The 23,213-nt window shown below is 50.1% G+C and overlaps 8 protein-coding genes across 8 annotated transcripts; 5 read left to right on the top strand and 3 right to left on the bottom strand.

The window, feature by feature from the left end:
• Positions 1 to 327: 327 nt before the first annotated feature.
• On the bottom strand, positions 328 to 2,680 carry N7457_007535 (transmembrane 9 family protein; the record flags this gene model as incomplete). The annotated part of the gene is made up of 5 exons (XM_057178578.1): positions 328 to 346; positions 403 to 623; positions 678 to 1,130; positions 1,182 to 2,533; positions 2,596 to 2,680. The coding sequence occupies 5 exons, from the start codon at positions 2,678 to 2,680 to the stop codon at positions 328 to 330; spliced, it is 2,130 nt and encodes a 709-aa protein (XP_057030322.1).
• Positions 2,681 to 3,489: 809 nt separating this feature from the next.
• On the top strand, positions 3,490 to 5,601 carry N7457_007534 (Zn(II)2Cys6 transcription factor; the record flags this gene model as incomplete). The annotated part of the gene is made up of 7 exons (XM_057178577.1): positions 3,490 to 3,599; positions 3,654 to 3,737; positions 3,794 to 3,854; positions 3,920 to 4,272; positions 4,326 to 4,503; positions 4,608 to 4,866; positions 4,922 to 5,601. The coding sequence occupies 7 exons, from the start codon at positions 3,490 to 3,492 to the stop codon at positions 5,599 to 5,601; spliced, it is 1,725 nt and encodes a 574-aa protein (XP_057030321.1).
• A 78-nt stretch (positions 5,602 to 5,679) lies between these two features.
• N7457_007533 (glycosyltransferase family 32 protein) lies at positions 5,680 to 6,792 on the bottom strand (the record flags this gene model as incomplete). Its single annotated transcript, XM_057178576.1, has 1 exon — positions 5,680 to 6,792. The coding sequence occupies one exon, from the start codon at positions 6,790 to 6,792 to the stop codon at positions 5,680 to 5,682; it is 1,113 nt and encodes a 370-aa protein (XP_057030320.1).
• A 937-nt stretch (positions 6,793 to 7,729) lies between these two features.
• Positions 7,730 to 8,819, top strand: N7457_007532 (RTA1 domain-containing protein; the record flags this gene model as incomplete). The annotated part of the gene is made up of 3 exons (XM_057178575.1): positions 7,730 to 8,001; positions 8,058 to 8,452; positions 8,524 to 8,819. 3 exons carry the CDS (start codon positions 7,730 to 7,732, stop codon positions 8,817 to 8,819), a joined length of 963 nt encoding a protein of 320 aa, XP_057030319.1.
• Positions 8,820 to 9,455: 636 nt separating this feature from the next.
• Positions 9,456 to 13,694, top strand: N7457_007531 (ATP-binding cassette transporter YOR1; the record flags this gene model as incomplete). Its single annotated transcript, XM_057178574.1, has 2 exons — positions 9,456 to 9,569; positions 9,633 to 13,694. The coding sequence occupies 2 exons, from the start codon at positions 9,456 to 9,458 to the stop codon at positions 13,692 to 13,694; spliced, it is 4,176 nt and encodes a 1,391-aa protein (XP_057030318.1).
• A 294-nt stretch (positions 13,695 to 13,988) lies between these two features.
• On the top strand, positions 13,989 to 15,068 carry N7457_007530 (alpha/beta hydrolase; the record flags this gene model as incomplete). The annotated part of the gene is made up of 2 exons (XM_057178573.1): positions 13,989 to 14,329; positions 14,384 to 15,068. 2 exons carry the CDS (start codon positions 13,989 to 13,991, stop codon positions 15,066 to 15,068), a joined length of 1,026 nt encoding a protein of 341 aa, XP_057030317.1.
• A 650-nt stretch (positions 15,069 to 15,718) lies between these two features.
• N7457_007529 (ubiquitin domain-containing protein DSK2) lies at positions 15,719 to 17,210 on the bottom strand (the record flags this gene model as incomplete). The annotated part of the gene is made up of 2 exons (XM_057178572.1): positions 15,719 to 16,666; positions 16,743 to 17,210. 2 exons carry the CDS (start codon positions 17,208 to 17,210, stop codon positions 15,719 to 15,721), a joined length of 1,416 nt encoding a protein of 471 aa, XP_057030316.1.
• A 499-nt stretch (positions 17,211 to 17,709) lies between these two features.
• N7457_007528 (DDB1/RSE1 family protein) lies at positions 17,710 to 21,799 on the top strand (the record flags this gene model as incomplete). The annotated part of the gene is made up of 5 exons (XM_057178571.1): positions 17,710 to 17,953; positions 18,148 to 20,221; positions 20,431 to 21,249; positions 21,284 to 21,716; positions 21,773 to 21,799. 5 exons carry the CDS (start codon positions 17,710 to 17,712, stop codon positions 21,797 to 21,799), a joined length of 3,597 nt encoding a protein of 1,198 aa, XP_057030315.1.
• Between the last annotated feature and the right edge of the window lie 1,414 nt (positions 21,800 to 23,213).

The raw sequence follows: 23,213 nt of genomic DNA, 5'->3' as shown, positions 1-23,213 counted from the left end.
GCTGAGGCTCCATTCACCTAGGCGCACGTATACGAAAGATAATCATCTAACGCCAGATGACAGGACACCACTGAAGTGCCGGATAGAGATGACGACGCAACGAGCATGGGCAAGAGAAACGAGGAGAAAAGAGAGAGACGGGGTTGTGTTCAACACAGACTTTGAAAACAAAGGCTCAAGAACTCGAACGGGCCAGAAGATGCAGAAAATAGAACACTATACGCCATGGTGATAAATGACATCACCTATGCTCATCGGAGATATCAGGAAGAGAGAAGAATTATGTGAATTGAAAGGTTGAAGAAGACGGCATGGTTGTATCCATGATCAGTCGACCTTGATAGCACTGTGGAATTGTTGCGATTAGCATGCTCCCTAATCAATTCATTTGACCGGGCTTACCTATAGACACGCCTGACGAATGCGTAAGCGGCCAAAAAACCGACAGTTCCGGTCAAGAGGCCATAAACAGCACAGGCAAGGAAGCTGTAGCTGAAGAACAGCAAGCCTGACACAAAACCGGTGATATGAAGTTTGAACAAATAATACCAGATGCAGTAGGCAAAAATCCAAAACGCGCTGCTGCCGCCGGCGATGAAGCTCTGCCACCACCAATGGTAATTCTAAAGGAGTTGGTTAGTATGTAGATCTGTAGTTTAAGACAAGAACGAACTTACCTCGGAGCAAAGCTGGCTGTATGTTGCAATGACAGTCACCTCGATGACTGTCACAATCAATACAGTTGAGACAACACTCAAGAAGCCGAACACGTAGTAATAACCAGTTTTGTCCTGCCACAAGTTCTTGAAAACGAAGAGGAGCTCAATGAAGAGAACCGCAAATGGAATGAGACCGGTTAACATGGGGCCGAGAGGGCTGCTGAGATACCATGGCTGGGGTGGAATTTGACGGGGAATCGCGTTCGTCTTCAGGGGGTGCTCCCATGGCATCGCACGGGCGTAGCCGACCCAGCTGCCAATGTACACTAACGGGACTTGGATAAGGAGCCAAAGTGCAAGGAGTCCGATCAGAGTGCCAAATGGAATCGCGGTACTTGATGCTTGTGCCCAAACAAACAAGTTCAGGATAAACAAAAGGCAGAATGTCAGGCCAGGGAATAGCAAAGCGGTCTAGAGTGATGGGTTAGTATAGTGTATAAAAAATTGGAGAATGATGCGTACAATCAGAGTGTTTTTGCGCCAGGCGGTGCCACCAAAGGTTTTGTAAAGTCTTCCTGAGAAGTAACCAGAGAAAAGGCCCGCAAAAACGAATAAACCCATGCCGACACTGACGAAGCCACCACGGAAGCTTGGGTTCAAGACTCCTAAGCAGCTGAGAGAGAGCAAGCCTGAAGCCATGAACAATAGCTGCATGCCTGATCCAACCAATGGAGCAAGAAGACCACTATAAGCGGGAATTCGGAACACGTCTCCATGGAGAAGCTTCCAGCCACTTGTATCTTCGAGAGCTTCCTCGTCCGAGGTGTAGTCCGCGTCGCGCTCCACATCCGCATTATCTTCCAAAAGACCCTCGCCTTTCTTCTCGGTGGATTTGCGGCTCCTCCGTCGAGATTGACTTTTGGTCTTCCGATCATCCATAGCACCATCGCCCCGGCCTTTTATGTCGCCTTGCACCGTGCGGCCCCAGATGACGAATACAGTCACTCCCAGCACAATGGAAATCGTCAAAGAATTGATGATCGCCAACCAATGGGTTATCGAGCTTTCATCTTGATTGGTAAAGTATAAATCCCAGCGGTTTGCCCAGTCAACCTGGGTGTCTTCGCGGAAGTAAACAGAGTAGGTGTAAGGGACCTTCAGTGTAACTCCGTCATCGTCATCGTCATCCTCTGGAATATATGACAGTCCAGAGTATTTTTCTTGCATTCGGGAAAGATCAGGCGGGATATACAGTCCCAGTCCTTCGTTGTTGTTGTGAACTGCCCTGGGGCATCCGTCCTCCTTGCGGTCCTCGGCGGTGATACTCTTCGGGTACACCTCAAATCCAACTACCAGCTTCCCTCCTTCAGGTGCGCTCCGCCAGCGGATGACGATCGTGAAGTGGTTGTTGATGAAATACCGTGGCTGTCCGGTGATTGGAGAGATGTCTCTGTAGCCAAGTTTGAATCCCGAGGCGTAGTACTTGCGGCTTCGATCCACTGTCACAAAGCTAGTGGCTCCGGGCAGGTTATCGGCAATCCATTCGACCACATATCCTTCCTTGATAAGTTGACGAGCCCATTTCACATTAGAACGACTGACTTCACGAGTGCAAAGCGACTGACACTCAATATCCCTTCCCATCGCGACCTCAAAGTCGGACGTCATGATTCGATCTCCACGTAGTATCTCTCCAATATTGAGCGAGACACGTTGGCCAGATCCGAACGGTGAGCCTCCGTGTGTTTTGCCGCTCGGCGGGCAGACGAAAGGGAGGTCGAAATATGCATACTGGAGTTGGGTATGATCCGAGAAGATTTTGTTTACGAGAAGAGGAATTGGGTCGTTGTCGTTATAGCGGGTCACCGAGTAACCTGATTAGAGGGCAAGATGTCAGTCTCATGTGCAGAGTCCCATCATCATGTATGGTACTCACCAGGGATGTAGAATGCGCGAGCACAAGACACAAGCAACAGCACCCACAAAGCCCACCGGTAGGAACCGACTTGACTAAGAGCCATTGTTCAAACGATTTGACGGATCAGTATGATTCTTGACCCGGGGTGAACGGGCAGCTATAACTAGCATGTACACAGAGGATGAGGGAGGGTTGTAGGCCGATCGCTTGCAGAGTTGTCTACTCGAAAAGGATGGATCGGTCTGAATAAATCGGTATCGACTAAGCGGTATGTTATGAACGGGTTGCTCGTCGAGATGATCGATAATTAGGTCGGCGGCGGGCTTGGTTTGTAAAGCGCGTGTTGGGCGCTAGATCTCCAAAGAGGACCAGGCCTGCTACAGCGCGCAATGCAGCGTCAGATTTAGAAACGAATGGAATCGGCACTTAATGCCACAACAACGATACAAGTGTTCTGAGAAAAGGGTTGCGAGCCACTGTGGGGAGCTTGAAGGAGTGAGCTTCGTCGTGGTCTCAGGGCCCGGGCCTGTCCCCAGATTACCTAATCCGAATGCTGGGGGCCTCGGGGACATCCCCTGGAGGTCGCTGAACAGAAACCGCTAGATGAGATTCGAATTGACATCTCCTTGTCTCGAATTACAATGGGCTCATTTGGATGACTACATACAGGCATGGAGGTATTCTACATTCCTCACTTGTCAAGCCCTAATAAACCCCCCTTGGACTACTAAATACAACATGCGTACGGAGTACGGAGTAGAGAAGTTGAATTACATTGACACGCCAAGAGCATGCGAATCCAATCACATAGCGCCAATACAGTAGCGCACCGAGACGCCCCTCAGCTAGTGCGCTGAAACTCATTCTATCGGCCTTGTCTCTCTTCGACAACTCAGAAGAAGCTACGCAATCATGGACCGCCCCAAGGCGAAGTATTCCAATGGATCTGGAAGAACCTGTCAAAACTGCGCAAGAGCCAAGATTCGATGCATCCGCAACGAGCCCACAGGAAGTTGTGATCGGTACGCCAAAATGGAGAAAATGACGATCCTCAGTGTCTAACTGGTCAATGCCAGATGTGAGCGTCTAGGAAAAGCTTGTCACTTTCGTGAAGGTCGAAGCATTATTCCAACTACAAGTTCAGGGGAGACTAAAGGCAGGTGGGATTTCCAGGTTTATATAGCTGGATCGCCTCGTCCTAACTATAACCTACAAGGCTCGATGCACTGGAAGCCAAAGTAGATCAGCTACTGGCCCAATCAGGAACACTACTTCCGGTACAACTTAGGGCTCCACAATATACTCCATTCACTCCGAGAGTAAATGGCTGATGATTAAAAAGACCAACAGTTCTACAGCAACAGGGACTCCAGCGAGTGCTTCTGCGCACCCTAAGGATGTCATCGACCAAGGGCTGCTTTCCCTAGATGCCGCCAACATGCTACTTCAAGAATTCCGGGCGACACTCATGTCTTATTGCCCATTTGTGATAATTCCACCGCATGCGACCGCTGAAACGTTGCGGCGAGACAAACCATTTCTACTGCTCACAATTCTCACGGTCGCTCTCCATGACAACATGCCTCTACAGCGCACACTGGAGAAGCAGGTAAAGAAGGCGATCAGTGACTGTATGATCTTTGATGGCTCTGTTTCATTCGAAATACTCCAGGGACTTCTGGTCCATCTTGCGTGGTACGACCCCATTGTTTCACCCCAATGGGATCATTGTTTAATCCAAAGAATAGGTGCCAGTATCACTCCAGACCCCGTCGATTCTCTCAATATCTGCATCTTGGGATTAGTATCATCGCTGATTTGCAGCTTGATCGTCCCCCCGAGCATCGATTCTGGAGAACCAGGGTGAGCTTTCATGATGAAAAGAGCATAGAATCGATGTCTTGGGGCCGAGAAGAAAAAAGAGCTGTTATTGGATACTTTTATCTCTCATCTACGTAAGTATCTTCCCCACTGGACACTGAATATGGATGTTAACTTCTGTGTCCGATAGCATCTCAAACATATTACAGAAGCGGTGTGCCTTCCCATATCTACCATATTTCGAGAACATGTGCAAGACTCTGGCCACCGATGCGGAGCATCCTTCAGATAAATACCTCCTCCACATTGTGCAACTACAACAACTCTCCGAGAGAATTTCCCAAGCTTCGACTCAAAACCTCACTGGGCTCCACCACCCCAACTTTTCTCTCGAGCAGGAATATCGCCAGTTTAGATCAGAACTTGATCTATATCGAACCAATTTACCATTCCCATTGACCGAAACTCGTGAGTGTACTGAACCACCTTGATAGAGTATCATATTCCTAACTCTGAAATGCAGCTCTTCTATTCATGCAGTGTTACACTGTCGACCTGTATCTATGTCAGATCACACTCTTCGATCACAAGCCCAGTGCACAACGTCCACCCCTCGAGTCGTCTTTCCAGATTGACGTGTTGCGCACGGGGCTCACAGCGACGAAAACTTTACTCGACTATTACATCTCCCTGCCACTAGGTTGTGATGTGAAATTCAACAATGCGGGCTGGGTGCAACTTGGCTTTGCAGTCACACTTGCTTGCAAGCTAGTGTCGGCAGCATCAGAGCCATTCGTCCACGCCCACACAGTCGATCTGTGCCAAGCGCTGGATATGTCGAACATGTTGAAACGGTGTATCCTCCGCATCCAGGCATTCATCACACCCAACATGGATGCTTCTGGGGACAGGAATGTATTTTTTCACTATGAAAAACGCCTCAAGAGCGTCCAGTGGTGGTTTGAGAACCGAGCGCTCTCCGGCCCCAACAATGAATATTCCCAGCAAAACGCGCAATTTACGGAAGGAATGGATTCAACCACCGGCGATACAACCCGGGATCTTAACGCATTGAACTCAATGGGAGGGTTTGATAACTTCAACCAGTGGTCGGGCTTCTTCCCAGATGCGACAATCGACGGAATGTACATCGACTGGATGGCACAAGCGACGACGTCATTTGGGCAACAGCAGTTGGGATAGTCTGGAAAGCGCAATAAAGGTGTCAAATATTATTATATGAGAGGTATTATACACCGATTTTGTTTGCTATAGAGTCAATTATACAGAAATCGCTACGGATTCTCGATGACCTCTTCTTGATTTTCTCTCCAGGCCAAAAGCCACCGTGGCCATGATAACGAGCGCAATCCCCGCCCCACACCACCCGATCAAATTACCGAATACATGCTCCGAGACGGCAACCTCGTCACCTCTGGCTCGAGCTCCTTCATATGACACAAAGAAGGAATCACCAGTTGCCTCAAACAGAGCGGGTGACAGGATGGCCACGCCGGACTCATCCCCAGTGGAACGAAGCCATGCCGCCAGGATCCGGCTGATGAGAATCGAGCCCGACCTGAAGAAGGCCGTCACAGTAGCCGGCACAAACGACACGTGGTGATCGTGAATACTCAAAGCAACCTTGATTATGAAAGGATGGCTTGGCGTGCTAGCAACCAGCTTGTTGCTCACCCCATACGGCCAGCTCCTGAGCAGTAAGGCTGCTGTACCGTTGACCAACGGATTCATCGGTCGTTGACAGCCAACTTCTGGATCTATATAGATGCCTCCGTAGTGCCAGACCAGAAAATACCGCAGGGCATCGATCTGTTGGTGAGGCAGCAGATGTGATGTATAGGTCGACAGAAACCACCCGAAATGAGTTTCGATAAACTCATGCGCCGTCTTATCAGTCCAGAGATACTGCTGGTATGAGGGATTCTGTTCTTGGCAGGACTTGGTAGCGTTGGACCATTCTTCTGGTATTTCTGAGGCTGGGCCTCTCCACATCCGATGAATGATTTTGGGGATTGTCTCAACTTCGGCATTTGGTGATCCCGGAATTAGGACTGGGGATGGGGGCGCCCACAGCGTTGACTCATTAATCGATGGGTCAACATTCTTTGCCAGACCTGATTCAGCAACAAGTGACTCTCGGCTGAGGGTATTGGCATGAAGTGCCGATGTGAATTGTATGGACGAGAATAGTAACGAACTGCAGACGAACAACAGATATAGAGCAAGACAACAAATGAATGGAACTTGACGGGCTCTAGATAGTATACTATCGACCCAGGGAGCCGCAGAAACAATTGGAAAGGAAGATTGACATTTAACGGCTTGCTGTTTGATCTGGTGGCGGATATAACTCAGCCTAGAACTGGCGGTCATCTTTATGGTGTATGCAGCACCACGGGAAAGGGAAGCACCACACAGAACGAACGAAGGAGAAAGCGAAAGTTTTCTTGGAATAGATACGCCGGTGATTGAGACTGACACGGCAGCACGCGAGAATCATTAGGACTGGACCTATAACCCAGTGCATCAAGAATCCGACGGCTTTTCATCTTACTTCTGTTGGCCGCTTACCAAGTATCGACAATACCTAATTGGGTATGATCAGTTTGGTCATCAGCTTATAATACTGAATTTTTCCCAGCATGACCTAAAGTCATGCTATTTTACTGCATACGAGGCAGGGGGGTTTGAAAGATTGGGGGCGGAAGCCATAAACAAGTTAGACTCGGGGTGGTTGAGAACTAGAACAACTTGACAAGACTACGACAATTGGGCGACAAGGTCTGAAAGCTGACATTGGACGTGTAGTCGTCGCAATTGCAGCCCCATAATCTCCGTGTCCGTGTCCATGTCTCCCTGGCCCATACACATATCTCCAGTCAAATCCCCGTGTCCGTGTCCGTGTCCGTGTCGCACTGCCCTGCCAAGATAATATAGACCTCAACAGGTCCTAGGCTGATGTCTAGGTATTCCTCCACTCACAGTTGTTCATGAGGCATGAAGCACTGATTTAAGGCTGCTGGTAATGGTATGGTATCATACAACCGCGTTACAGGCCCTGTGTTCCAATCTCATCCGTCCGTCTCGGTGAACAGGACTCCATACATCACCCTGGTTTCTACGCTTGGATACACGCTTGAGCGAGGCTCCGACGGGTCCGTAGACCGATGAGGATGGAGCGGATGAGACAACCCTATTTTGAGCGATATTTGCTTTGCAGTTGTAGCATAGACTCGCGCTTAAATAACCTCCACCAGCGACCAAGAGACCTTTTCCCCCATTCCCATAGACAAATCCACCAGAAGCCATCATGAGCAATTCAACAGACCCTTCCGACTACTGCACACTGGACATCTGTCCAATCACCGAGGCATACGTCTACTACGTTCCCTCGCTGGCCGGAAATGCCTTCTATGCCGCTATTTTTGCACTTATGCTGGCAGCGCAGCTGGTGCTGGGCATTCGATATAGAACTTGGGGCTATCTAGCTGGTTTATTCGGCGGCTTGGTGCTTGAGATCATTGGATATGCTGGACGCATTCAGATGCACTTCAATCCGTTCCGATTCGACCCATTCCTTGAGTATGTCCACATGCCTCAACGTAAACCTGGAACATATGCTGACAGCTACTCAATAGATATTTGATTTGTCTTACCATTGGGCCGGCCTTCATCAGTGCCTCGATCTATATTTGTCTCGGGCGGATTGTGGTGATCTACGGAGAGAGCATCTCGCGCCTTCGTCCCCGGACTTACACAATCGTCTTCATTCTCTGTGATCTGATCTCTCTGCTCCTTCAGGCCGCAGGAGGGGCCATTACCTCCATCGCTGATTCCGATCAGTATGATCTAGCTCAGGCTGGAATCAACATCATGATCGCCGGTCTAGCGAGCCAAGTTGCTTCTCTCGCGATCTTTATGGCCCTATGTCTGGATTTTGCCTGGCAAGTCCGCAAGAATCAGCACGAGCTCAGCCCAGAGCCACGGATGATTGAGCTTCGCAATAGTGTGAGGTGGAAGGCGTTCATTGCTGGTGAGTTTATCCCCATTTTCTCTTTCATCATTTCCTTAACAACAATTATTAACCATCTACTCCGTAATCAGGTCTGGCTTTGGCAACAATTACCATCTTTGTCCGTTCGGTATTCCGAGTTGCAGAGCTAAAGAGTGGCTTCCACGGCTCCTTGGCAAACAACGAGGTTCTGTTCATGATTCTAGAGGGAGCTATGCTTGTGATCGCGATTCTGTGTTTGACGGTCCTGCACCCGGGCGTGTGTTTCAATGGTCAATGGGATAGCACCAAGTGGTCCTTTCGCAAATCGCGAGACAGCGAAATGAATCTGATATCTGTGGATCCTGGACAGAAGATGTCGAGGCTGAGTGATTCTGCTTTGAGCTGAAGGGTTGCTGTGGTTAGAGAGTATTTAGATTTGTCCCATCGCCCCCTTTGTATCCGTTCCCTTGGTCTGATTCTAGGTATACTGCTTCTAGAACTGTTTCTTTTGTTTCAAGCGAGCTTTTCATACTCAGTTACTGTTTTATTTTTGTAGGATATCCATCTGATACAAATTCATTGCGATCAAAGTATACAATCCTGTCAATACTTGCACGCGCAATGGCATCAACAAGAAGTAGATAGTAGTCATCAGCCAGAATTAAAACAGCCATACTGTTATGTCCGTTAGAACATCTCGATACAGGCACTGTTAATACGGGTCAATACAAAGCAATACGGGGTGTCTGCACTAAAAACGCCTTGGATGGCCTGTCCATTCACAAAGCCATTGCTCCTCACCTCGGCATCGGCCATCGGGGTCCGTCCCGATGGGTACCTCATTGCGCGATCAGTCTCGCTTTACTCTTAACATATGCATTTTTCACGGTGGAAGATCAGACCGACCTCGTTCTTGTCCAAGTCAAGTGCTCATGTTGGCATTAAGATAGGGAGAGTACTACCTACTTAGGTACATACCCTGTAGTAATTCTCTCTGATCCATCTCCATTGATTCCCGGCCGACCTTTCCATTCTCTCGAAGATGAAAGTTCCCAAATCCCAAGAAGAAATTGTTTTCGAACTCTCGTCGAATCATTCGGATGGCGGAAACAGTACGCCTGTTGATGTGGATATTTCCAAAGCGTCCAACATATGTGTGAGTCTGAACGATTATACACATTAACCTGTACCAATCCCTGAGGCAAACTAACAATCACAGGACGAAGATGCTTCCCCGGAAAATCGCCATCGGCGGCGACCCTTCTCTCTCAAGCGCCTCATCTGGGGTGAAGTCCCTCCTATTCCCACCGAGAGGTCCATCTCTGGCGAGTATGGGGCTGGTTGGTTGAGTCAACTGACCTTCCAATGGATGGGGTCGATTATGAGGGTGGGTTTTCAGAGGCCGTTAGAGGTGAGCGACATTTGGCTGGTCAGCCCAGACCGTCAAATCGACAAACTATCGGCTCGTTTTGGTGCAGCCTTTGAACAAAGGGTCCACCAAGGCGGGAAGATTCCCCTCATCAGAGCTCTATATGACACAATCCAGCGCGAGTTCTGGCTTGGAGGAATATGCAGTTTTCTCGCTTCCCTCTGTCAGGTGATGACGCCGTTCGCCTTGCGGTTCCTGATCCAGTGGGTCACTACTTCGTATTTCAAGCAAGGCCCTGGTCAAGAAAATGAAGGGTTTGCAAAGCAGATCGGGTTAGTCTTTGGCATCATGGGAATGCAGCTGATTCAGAGCGTGAGCACCAACCAATTCATCTACCGAGGCTTCATGGTTGGCGCACAAATTCGTGGGGTCTTGATCTCTGCCGTTTTCGAGAAAACTCTCAGAATCTCGAACCGAGCTCGTGCTGGACCGACTGTGCCAGAAGAGAATTCACAGAGCGCAAACGAGAAGGCAAAGCCAATGAAGAACCCAAAGAGATTAGCGGACGCAGATGAAGTGGGCTGGTCCAATGGTCGGTTAATGAATTTGATGTCCACTGATACATCGCGGATTGAATTAGCTTGTGGGATGTTCCATCTCCTTTGGGTGTCCCCATTCACAATCTTTCTCGCACTGGCTCTACTACTCATCAACATGACCTACTCCGCCCTCGCCGGCTTCGCACTGCTTTTTTGCGGTATTCCCTTGCTCACCATTACGATGAAGATTCTTATCCGAAGACGTCGTGCGATTAACAAAGTCACAGATGTCAGAATATCTATGACTCAGGAGATCATGAGATCCATCCGTTTCGTCAAATTCTACGGGTGGGAAAACGCTTTCCTGGAAGCTCTCCGACTATGCAGGAAGCATGAGATTGCAATGATCCAAAAGCTCATGGCTTTACGAAATGCAATGAATGCAGTGTCTGTGGCTTTGCCAATCTTCGCCTCTATGATCACGTTCGTCGTGTACTCTGTTTCAGGCCATGAACTCACAGCGGCTCTGGTTTTCTCCTCTTTGTCGATCTTCAATTCTCTGCGGATGCCTTTCAATCTCCTGCCTGTGGTCATTGGTCAGGTGACAGATGCCTGGGCATCAACACGCCGAATTCAGGAATATCTTCTTGCTGAAGAAAAGCAACAGGAATTCACTCTGGATCCCCTTGCTCCCCTTGCAATTGAAGCTCAAATGGCTTCCTTTACTTGGGAGCAAACGGCTGCCTTGGTGCAGGGTCCCAATCATAAGCCATCGAATAAACCCCGGGGGAAGAGCTTGGGACAGAAAGGTGCTAGTGAACAGTCGTCCATACCTTCTGCAAATGCTCCCCCACAGGATCGCCCGAATATATTCTCGATCAATGATATCAATCTGTCGATTGGGCGTTCTGAGCTTGTGGCGGTGATAGGAAAGGTGGGCTCTGGGAAGAGTTCCCTTATTTCTGCACTCGCTGGAGACATGCGTAAGACCGCAGGTACCGTGACGATGGGAGAGAGCATAGCGTTTTGTCCGCAGTCTGCATGGATTCAGAATGCCACCGTCCAGAACAACATTTTATTTGGCAAAGAGATGAATCGAGAATGGTATGACCAAGTTATCCAAGCATGTGCCCTACAATCGGACTTGGACATGCTCCCCGCAGGTGACCAAACCGAGATTGGAGAACGAGGAATCACGCTCAGTGGTGGCCAGAAGCAGCGACTGAACATTGCTCGAGCGATATACTTCAATAGTTCGATCGTTGTTCTAGACGATCCGCTGTCTGCAGTAGATACGCACGTCGGTCGCCATCTATTCGAAAACGCCATATGCGGGTTGCTTGGAGACAAGTGCCGCATCCTTGCTACACACAGGCATGATATTCTGCCTCGGTGCGACAGGATTATTTGGCTAGATGAAGGTCGAATCAAGGCTAACGGCACCTACGACAATCTGATCTCCACGAATTCTCAGTTCCAAGAACTTGTTGGTTCTAGCACTGGAGGAGAAACTGACGGGGAAGAGGCAGTAGCTCAACTACACCCAACAGAGCCATCTGCCGAAGGGAAAGCATCTGATCCAACTTCTCTCATTCAAGAAGAGGATCGATCTGTTACTAGTGTGGAATGGGGGGTTTATATTGCATACATTCGTGCATCCGGATCACTTTTATACGGAATCATTCCCTTCCTGTTGCTATGCCTGGCTCAATCTTCGAATATGCTCACCAATATCTGGCTGTCGTACTGGGTTGATGATGAGTTTGGGCTGTCAAAAGGCCAATATATCGGCATATATGTGGGCCTGGGGTTCATTCAGGCTATACTGATGTTTTTATTTTCCCTGTCCATATCTCTACTCACTACCAGTGCGAGTCGGACCATGATGGAGAAAGCACTTGTACGTGTTCTCCGAGCCCCGATGTCCTTTTTTGACACGACACCTTTGGGTCGCATCACGAATCGCTTCTCTAAGGACGTGGACACAATGGACAACTTCTTGTCAGATGCCATTCGCATGTATATGCTTACTCTAGCGATGATCGTGAGTGTATTCATCCTTCTGATATACTACTTCCACTATTTCGGCGTTGCAATCGGCCCTCTTATGCTTCTATTTCTCATTGCGGCAGCGTATTATCGTGCGTCCGCTCGAGACATGAAGCGGCACGAGGCCGTCCTGCGGTCTGCAGTATTTGCTCGCTTCAGCGAGGCTATATCCGGAACCTCAAGCATCCGTGCATATGGAATGCAAGCTCATTTCACATCTGTCATTCGGACAGCAATTGATAATATGAACTCGGCATACTACCTCACATTCAGCAACCAACGTTGGCTGAGCGCCAGACTGGACATAGTTTCTATTCTTCTTGTGGGAACCACTGGGATTCTGGTGGTCACGCTACGGCATGTTGTCTCTCCAAGTATATCTGGTCTGGTGTTCTCATATACTCTTGCAATTGTGCAAATGATACAAGTCCTCGTGAAGCAATTTGCGGAGCTCGAGAACGCAATGAATGCCACCGAGCGCGTACATTTCTACAGCACCAGCCTTGAGCAGGAGGAGGATGAAAATTCCACCTCCTATCATCCTCTGGCAGTGGAAAAGAGCTGGCCTTCGAAGGGAGCCATTGTGTTTGAAAAGGTTCAAATGCGGTACCGACCTGGTCTACCGCTCGTTCTGCAGGGGATGAACCTCAACGTAACTGGCGGCGAGAGAATTGGAATCGTTGGCCGTACCGGTGCCGGGAAGTCATCAATCATGTCTGCGCTATTCCGTCTGACCGAGCTCGCCAGTGGAAGCATCAAAATTGACGGGGTTGACATTTCCCGTGTCTCCTGTCATGATCTCCGATCGCGGCTCTCCATTGTTCCTCAAGATCCGACTCTATTCGTGGGAACGGTTCGATCCAACCTGAATCCCTTCAACGTACACACAGACTTGGAGCTCTGGTCGGCGCTCCGCCAGGTTGGTTTAGTTAAAGAGGACAATGCCCAGGACTCCTCTCCGATTCATCTGGACACGCCCGTGGAAGAGGAGGGTCTGAACTTTTCCGTCGGTCAACGTCAGCTCATGGCCCTGGCACGAGCACTCATAGGTGGTAGCCAAGTCGTAGTATTCGACGAAGCAACTTCATCTGTTGACCTGGAGACAGATCGGAGGATACAGGAGACAATTCGAACGAGTTTCGGCGGGCGGACCCTTCTCTGTATTGCGCATCGATTGCAGACTATCATCCGCTACGATCGGGTTTGTGTTATGGACAAGGGGACGATTGCAGAACTGGACACGCCGCTCAGTCTATGGGAGTTGAAGGGCATATTTCGGGGAATGTGTGATCAGTCTGGAATTGTCAGGGAAGATTTCAATTGATTCGATCGTATTCTGTTCCATAAACATGGAAGCGTATACGTTCATAAATTGGCCTTATCCACCCACGACGAACGCTCCCTGTGCCGGCCGATTCGTCTGCACGTTACTGGGCACAAGAAGATCATCACCCCTTGACCGGGCGGGATTTTGTGGTCGATGTTTGAGAGGCTGAGAGAGGATCACGAGTGACCTATGGTATTTCCTTCCTCTCATCGCTTTGCCTTACTCCCTATGAAGTACTCCGTAGTCGTATTCACACTATTCTCCCAGACTCATCATAACAAGCTCCCCACGATGCCAATCACCAGCGATATCACCCTCGACATCTCCAAATTTGATCCGGAAAATGTCGAAGAATCAACGAAGAAGGCCGCAGCTTTCCTGGAAAACGTCACTAGCAATGGCCCCCGATGGTGGGAAGTAGGTATCACGAAACATCGTGAGATGCGAGAGCTCGGTCAAACAGCGCTTGGCAAGCCCGTCTATCTCCCAGAAGCTCTCGACGGCACTTTTCCTTCGCGCGACCCTGGCCGTGAGATCCCCATCCGGATCTACAAGCCTGATAATGGCCAGCCCAGCAAAGGCATCTTCCTGCACTTTCATGGAGGCGGTTTCGTACTAGCAACGCACAAGCAGTGAGTATCTCACCGCTCATTTCTCGCCTGCGTAAATATTAATATCTTGGACAGCTCTGATACTGCCCTACGGGAAATCGCCAATAAATGCCAGCTAACAGCCATTTCAGTCGGATACCGTCTGGCCCCGGAACACTCCTACCCGGCTGCCATGCACGATGCCATCGATGCTGCCGAGTACATGGTGGACCACGCAGTGGAGGTGTACGGCGCTTCCCTGAGCTTTGTTGGTGGAGAATCAGCAGGGGCCTGTCTCGCCGCTCTGTCAGCCCTGCAGCTGATGCGGTCGCGGTCATCTTACAGATTGTCGGGCCTTGTTCTTCCTTACGGCTATTTTGATCTGACCCTCGGGCTGCCCTCGATAGCAAATTCAACCAAGCCCCTGTTGATAAATTTGACAACCATGCAGCGGTTCAACGGCGCGTATGTGCCGGGCATGAGCACCGCTGAGCTCCAACAACCTTCAGTGTCCCCACTATATGAAGATCTCAAGGAGCTTGTTGCGACATCCACCCGATCGTTGCCTCCCGCTCTTTTCCTCTGCGGGACAGAGGATCCGCTGCTCGATGACACGATTCTGATGAGTTCTAAGTGGAGCATTGCCGGCGGTGAAGCTATCGTCAAGATCTACCCCGGTGCCACGCATGGGTTTACTGGGTTTCCCGGTTTGCCTGTGGCAGATGAGGCAAATGCGGTGACCCTGGAGTTCCTGCAAGAGAAATTGCGCGACTCGGCGTGATCAGTTAAGGTTCATATATAGTCTGGGAATGTATTGGCTCTAGTGACGGACCGAGACACAATGCTCGAAGTCAAGTCTCTGCTGTGTTGAGCATCTCAATCGACCAAGAAGCGTACACGTACAGGGGCCGAAGATCTTTCTAGTATTTACCATATCCAGAATCCTACGGTCACTTGAGGGGATTAGTCTGTCCATTCTAGTATTTAAGAGCATGAGGCATATACAATTTAATATTGTTGTCTGTGTATACTCCGAATATATATTGAGTACATTGCCTTATCAAGTTGCGGGCCCCGACCAAGATGCTTACATTCTGCAATAGGGATGGATGACATATATCTGAGCATCATGGACCTACAAAACCCGCAAATTACAGGGCTCCTTTCAAGTCTAAATTACATTTATGTACGATCAGTGAGACCAAGACTAAATTAAAAAAAAGCGCATACAATTCAAAGCTCCTGAAACATCAAGACATATCCAGAAAGCTAGCTAAAGATCACACAGAAAAAAATCATGCTAAAAGGGGAATGAGAACGTCATAGATACCGAGGGACCCTGTTAGGACCTCGCAAAGTAAAAAGCTTTGAATACATCGTGTGAATAACTGCAAGGCTGAGCTGAAAAGAAGAAAAGCAGCCGGGGAATTATCATGGGTGGCTAAGGAGGTACTCGACTGCTCCTTGAACACTGCCGCCTGCGCGACGCAGGGCTTCAATGTTCCGCTCGAATTCAAAGAATCCCATATCGTTCAACTGTCGCAATTGATCGGCATATCTCTCCTCTGGAGGGCGAGTGTCAGCAGGCGGTGGTGGCGCGCCAAAACCACCCCCAAGACCACCAAGACCACCACCTCCGAGTAGAGCTGCCAGAGGGTTGGCACCAGCGGCTCCACCTTCTGCGCCCTGTCCGCCCATGCCTTGCATCATCTGGGATAGAAGTGCTGGATCGCGGAGGAACGGATTCTGCTGGGGATTGAATGGATTGAGACCACCCTGGCCGGGTTGGCCAGCGTTACCGAAGATAGCCGGGTTCAGAAGGGATGCAAAAGGGTTCTGAGCAGCTTGGGGGGTTTGTCCCTCGGCAGGTGTTGATCGGTCCGCAGTATCGGCACCCTGTGCACCTCCAGTTTGAGTGGCGCCCGGGGTGGTGGAAGGCTGGGCTTGGTTGGCGAATGGGCTGGCTCCGAAAAGAGCACCGAAAGGATTGGCGTTTCCAAACAGATTCGGAGGCATCTGCCCGCCGAACGGATTCAATTGCGGATTTTGTTGCTGGGAACCTTGGTTTTCTTGGGCGGTTGTGTTGGTCACGCCGGGGGCGGGGAATGCACTATCACCGCCACCAAGTCCCCCACCCATCCCCATAGCTCGTTGCATCTGCATCATCTGTCGAATCGAACTTGGATCAGTCAACATACGGCGAAATTCTGGGCTTTCCATCATTTGCCGAACGCCGGGTCCCATATCGCGAAGCATGGGATTCTGCTGGATCATCATGTCGATCATAGCGGGATTTTGCAGGGCTTCGTTGATACTAGATTGGAATTGAGGATTCTCGAGCATGTTGAGCATCGACTCAGTATCAGGTGGAGGTCCCATCTAAGTATACAGATCTCAGGTTAGCCATATATCAAAAGCATTGCCAAGGTAACTCCATATTCCATTGGCTACATACCCCACCATCAGGGCCGAAGAGACCCGCGCCCGGTAGCTGGGCGAATCCAGCATATCGTGCACCAGTCAAGCCAGCAAGCGGGTTGTTGCCAGTACCAGCTGCGAGATTAGTTGGGACACCAGCAGTCGCCGGGTTTGGGGATGCTCCAGCGGCCGCACTGGTTGAGCTTGGCTGCGCGGCTGTGGTTTGGCGCGGCTGATTGCTTGCTGCGCTTTTGACCAAGTGGATGGTGTGGCCATCCTTGATCTTATAGGCCTCGAGTGTCTCAGTGTCCTTCAGAACACGACCTGAGTAGATCAATCGCTGACGTTCTGCTGGGGTATCGGCGTATTCAGAGCTGGAAAGCTTCTGTTTGAGATCCGACACCAAAGTGGTGAGCGGAAGGGTCAGGGTATATTTGGCATCAGTCGATGACTTGACAGTGAAGGTAATGGGAACCTCCTCTGTGGGAGCCGTATCATCGGCCATGGTGAGGAATGTATGATGCTTGTGGAGCAAGTGGGGTGATTATTAGGAGATGGGCGGATGATGCAGGGTATACCACCCAAAGCCTCAACAAATGTATTGAGAGTCTGATAGAGCGCAGCTCTTGATACGGGGATGAAAATAGTGAATGCGAGATGAAACGTCAGAGAGGATAGTTCATGAGCCCGTTATGCGGAGGCAATCTGCCTGCTATCGGCGCGGCGTAGAAGGCGGTCGAAACATAAATCACGTGCAAAGCGCGCTAGTGGGAGCTACCACACTCGAAGGAATATTTTCTCTTCTTCACTTCTCTGAGTCCAACCTACACGGCTACATCTCTCTTTATCCGTGGCGAGTGGACTGGAGAAGTTTCTCTTTCTTGACTCCACCCAGCAGGGATGGGACTGATGTAATATTCATACCCCCTGACTTGCAATTGCATGTACAAAGCTTCTCTCCCTTTTCTGTGTGGTACCGGGAAACCGAGAACTAGTTGCCCACCATGGCCACCACATCGCACATGTTCATGTATTCCTTGACCATCCAACCCCCAACCGCAGTCACCCAGGCCATCCTTGGTCAATTTGCAGGGACCAAGGAACAGCAGATCGTCACTGCGTCAGGATCAAAATTGACCATCCACCGGCCCGATCCGGCACAGGGCAAGATCACACCGATCTTCTCTCAAGATGTTTTCGGCATCATCCGCTCTCTTGCAGCTTACCGAGTGACTGGTAGCAACAAAGGTACGTTGGTTTTGTTCGCAATCCTCATCTATCCCCCTACGAGTACAACTTAGTGATTCTTCAAGCTTCCTGGGCAGCACGGTCCTATTCCGAACCGACTCCTTGAAGAAGGGTTGAGACCTGCCCTGGAAAGCGACGTTGATGCTCGCAATCTCTCTCTGTCATGACCGGACCATGCTGAGTGTTTATCATAGATTACATCATCGTTGGCTCTGATTCGGGTCGCATCACGATCATTGAATATGTTCCTTCCCAGAACCGCTTCAGCCGTATCCATATGGAAACATTTGGAAAATCTGGAGTTCGTCGTGTCGTTCCAGGTCAATATCTCGCGGTCGACCCAAAGGGACGCGCGTGTCTCATCGCTTCCGTGGAAAAGAACAAGCTGGTCTATGTTCTCAACCGCAACTCACAGGCGGACCTTACCATCTCTTCACCTCTGGAAGCACACAAACCTCATACGTTGGTCTTTGCCATGATTTGCCTGGATGTTGGTTATGACAATCCCATCTTCGCTGCCCTCGAGGTAGACTACTCGGAATCTGATCAAGATCCCACGGGCCAAGCATTCGAAGAAACTGAGAAAGTTCTGGTTTACTACGAACTTGATCTGGGGTTGAATCACGTTGTTCGCAAGTGGTCTGACCCAGTTGATCGGACTTCGTCGATGCTTTTCCAGGTACCTGGCGGAGCTGATGGCCCCAGTGGTGTCTTGGTCTGTGCGGAGGATAGCGTCACCTACAGACACTCCAACCAAGGTGCCTTCCGCGTGCCCATCCCACGCCGCAATGGCCCAACTGAAAACCCCGAGCGTAAACGCTCGATTGTTTCCGGAGTCATGCACAAGATGAGGGGTGCTTTCTTTTTCCTTCTCCAAACCGAAGATGGTGATTTGTTCAAGTTGACCCTGGAAATGGTCGAAGATGAGAACGAGCAACCGACCGAGGAGGTGAAGAGCCTGAAGATCAAATACTTTGATACGGTCCCTGTCGCAACGAGCCTTCTGATTCTGAAGAGTGGTTTCCTCTACGTTGCCAGTGAAGCGGGAAATCATAATTTCTACCAATTTGAGAAGCTCGGTGACGATGACGAGGAGACGGAATTCTCCAGCGACTCGTACTCACCTGATCCCTCGGTGCCTTGCGCCCCAGTCTACTTCAATCCCAGAGGCGCTGAAAATGTCAACCTCATGGAGAGCATGAATTCATTGACTCCTCTCATTGATAGCAAAGTCGTCAATTTGACCGAGGATGACGCGCCCCAAATCTACACAATCTGTGGTTCGGGAGCCCGAAGCACATTCCGGACTCTCAAACACGGACTCGAAGTCTCTGAGATTGTCGAGTCAGACCTTCAGCAAGTCCCTTCTGCTGTATGGACAACTAAGTTGACCCGGGCTGATGAGTTCCACACATACATCATTCTATCCTTCGCCAATGGCACTCTTGTTCTCAGCATCGGAGAAATTGTCGAAGAAGTCTCAGACACTGGGTTCCTTTCTTCGGCTCCCACTCTGGCAGTACAACAACTCGGCGAAGACTCTTTGGTCCAAGTGCACCCCCGAGGAATTCGTCACATCCTTGCTGACCAGCGAGTGAACGAGTGGCCTGCTCCGCAGCATCGGTCCATCGTTGCAGCAGCCACGAATGAACGCCAAGTTGCTGTGGCCCTCAGCTCCGGTGAAATTGTCTACTTTGAAATGGATGCAGATGGCACACTGGCCGAGTACGACGAGCGTAGACAGATGTCTGGTACTGTTACCTCATTGAGCATGGGAGAGGTCCCCGAGGGCCGGATGAGAAGCTCCTTCTTGGCTGTTGGATGTGATGACTCCACTGTCCGCATCCTCAGCTTGGACCCAGACTCTACACTGGAGAACAAATCAGTTCAAGCCTTGACATCTGCACCATCTGCCCTTCAAATCATGTCTATGGCCGACTCGAGCTCGGGAGGTTCGACTCTTTATCTCCACATCGGTCTTTACTCTGGTGTCTACCTTCGTACCGTATTGGACGAAGTCACTGGTGACCTTTCTGACACTAGGACACGGTTCATCGGCGCCAAGCCGGTCAAGCTATCCCAGGTTTCTGTCAAGGGCCAAACAGCCGTGCTTGCCCTCAGTGCTCGCGCCTGGCTGGGCTACTCCGATGTGCAAACCAAAAGCTTTATGCTCACCCCTCTGGACTACGTTGGCCTTGAATGGGGATGGAACTTCTCCAGCGAACAGTGTGTTGAGGGCATGATCGGTATTCAAGGCCGCAATCTCCGGTATGTTTTCACTCCAGGTTCACTTACCCCTTTCCCAATTTCCTCGACCCCGACCTTTGATCATATGATGAGAAAATATATCCGAACTTTCATGTGGATGCAACTTTTTAAAAGAAAAATTCCAATTGTTCCTTCTGAGATCAATCCCCCCTTTCATACCATTTTGTCATTTGGATCACTCTCTTCGCATTGGTACTGACCGAAAATAGAATTTTCTCTGTTGAGAAGTTGGACAACAACATGCTCCAAGAATCTATTCCTCTCTCCTACACTCCTCGGCGCTTTGTCAAGCACCCCGAGCAACCCCTCTTCTACGTGATTGAATCCGACAACAATGTTCTCTCTCCCGCCACTCGCCAGAGACTTCTTGAAGATGCCCAGGCCCGCAATGGTGAGGTCACAACCCTCCCGCCTGCTGAGTTTGGATATCCGCGAGGCACCGGCCATTGGGCATCATGCATCGAGATCATCGACCCGATTACATCCAAATCTGTGGTATCGACTCTTGAGCTCGAGGACAATGAGGCCGCCGTCAGTATCGCTGCGGTATCATTTACCAGCCAAGACAACGAAACGTTCTTGGTTGTGGGTACCGCAAAGGATATGACAGTCAATCCTCCCTCTTCCTCATGTGGGTTCATTCACATCTATCGATTCCAAGAGGACGGCCGAGAACTGGAGTTTATCCACAAGACACAGGTCGATCAACCTCCTCTTGCTCTGCTTGGCTTCCAAGGTCGTCTACTGGCGGGCATCGGTCCGACTCTTCGTGTTTATGACCTCGGTATGAAGCAATTACTACGCAAGTGTGAAGCCGATGTTGTTCCCAAAACCATCGTTGGCCTTCAGACACAGGGCAGCCGAATTGTTGTCAGCGATGTCCGGGAAAGTGTCACGTACGTTGTTTACAAATACCAGGACAACGTCTTGATTCCTTTTGTGGATGATTCCATCGCACGCTGGACATCAGCCACGACCATGGTTGACTATGAAACTACCGCTGGTGGTGACAAGTTCGGAAACATATGGTTGGTCCGCTGCCCGAGCAAAATCTCTGCTCAGGCGGATGAGGATGGATCTGGGGCCCACCTCATTCATAAAAAGGGGCTATCTCCAGGGAACAGCCCATCGTCTCGAGCTGATGGTTCATTTCTACAGCCAAGATATCCCGACCAGCCTGCACAAGACTCAATTAGTCGCTGGTGGTCGCGACGTCATTGTTTGGACTGGTTTCCAAGGCACAGTTGGCATGTTTGTTCCCTTTGCCAGCCGCGAGGATGTCGACTTTTTCCAGCAATTGGAGACACAGATGGCTTCTCAGCAACCTCCTCTGGCAGGAAGAGACCATTTGATGTACCGTGGCTACTATGCGCCTGTCAAGGGCGTCATTGATGGAGATCTCTGTGAAATGTATCTCCTGCTACCTAATGATACCAAGATGATGATTGCCGGGGAACTCGATCGCTCTGTCCGCGAGATCGAGCGCAAGATTTCGGTACGTTCTCACATTCTCTTTTGATTGCATTCCGCATGTCACTAACATCTTTGCAGGATATGCGAACCCGGGTGGCGTATTGATTTTGGGTCGGTTTCGGCGTCTGTTGCTGGCGTTCCTTGCTGCCCTGTATACGGGCTTCAGATACCTACCTCTTTATTAATGGATGACTACGATGCGGCTTTGAACCGCGATTGATTCTGCAATGGTGGGCTTCCTACCCTCGCCTCGTACTAGACCGACCTTTCCTTTCACCCTTCCCCTCCCTCCACGCCCGTAGACTCTTGTACGACACCGTCTCTTGCCTCGCTCGGTCTGCCGTTTCTCTCGGTTTATCTTGAGCTGGATGCAGTCGGTCACTTTTCAGTGCCGCCTGTACGAGACAAGAAGAAGCGTGAAAACGCATCGACGCTTTTTGAGTACGATTTGATCCGCATTACCACACGGGTCTACGTCGTAATTTATCGGTCGGGACAATCATTTACATTTATTCTTTACTGTAATCACATTGGAATGAAAAGCAAATATTATGTTCGAAACGTCTTCAAAAGGCCTCTGTACATCTACGTGTTTGGAATCCCAATACTCTTGTGTCACCTGACCCATATCCTCAGTCATCGGTTCGCCGTCAAGTTCCCGACTTGGACTCCGAGGATTGGATCACACCATCCACGCTATGGGTTCTCTTCCCGTCATCGTTCACTCGGACACACCGAGATGAAAAAATTGCACGGTCGGCATCGCAACAGCTCGGTTATGGCCGGCAAGTTCTGGGGCCGGGAACCAGGCCCGGTTCCGTCGTGAGTTTCCCGAGGGAAACTCCAGGGCCAGATGAAGTCTCTGATGAGAACCTGAAGGTCCTCAGCGATGACCGAGGGTTGACGATGCAGATTGCAAGTTCAACACGGGATCTTGCTTTGAAATCGATCCCAGTCATCGAGATGAACAAAGTTCCGGGCAGACGTACAGTGATTGGCCACTTCGCCTATAACGCAGAAGCTCGGGCACTCTACAAGGAATGTGAACAGGCATGTGGAGACCCAAAGGGCGCGCATGTCGCAATAAGGCGCACCCCACTTCTCCCCTTGACCCACGGTGTTTGTACTCCGTACTCCGTACGGAGTACCTTGTGCTTGCATGGTGACTGGCTCTTTTTCTCCGAAACATTTGAAAACGAGGCATCACAGTGTTCTATGGATACTGGACATGGTTCGAGAGCCCTTATAGGAATACGATGTGTTATACAAAGCCAATCAGCCATCCGTGATCCTGAACTGAACTAGTGAGCGGTCTCGGGTTCTATGTACTTTGACATAGTGGAATGTCAATCCAAGGGCGTGAGCAACTGTGCAAGGATGGATCCTCGCATCCGCGTGACCAATCACTCTCATGTCTCTGGTGAATCTCAGGCTAGGCCTTCCTTACAGAGTACGCTGAGGCATATTAAGGATGCGGAGGATGATGAGTCGCTGTTCTTTTGGGTTGTGAGGCGCCATC

Source organism: Penicillium paradoxum, assembly GCF_028828445.1.
Source record: "Penicillium paradoxum strain IBT 22861 chromosome Unknown utg000006l_segment0_segment0, whole genome shotgun sequence".
Classification (NCBI taxonomy): domain Eukaryota; kingdom Fungi; phylum Ascomycota; class Eurotiomycetes; order Eurotiales; family Aspergillaceae; genus Penicillium; species Penicillium paradoxum.
This window is presented reverse-complemented; position numbering and strand designations above follow the sequence as displayed.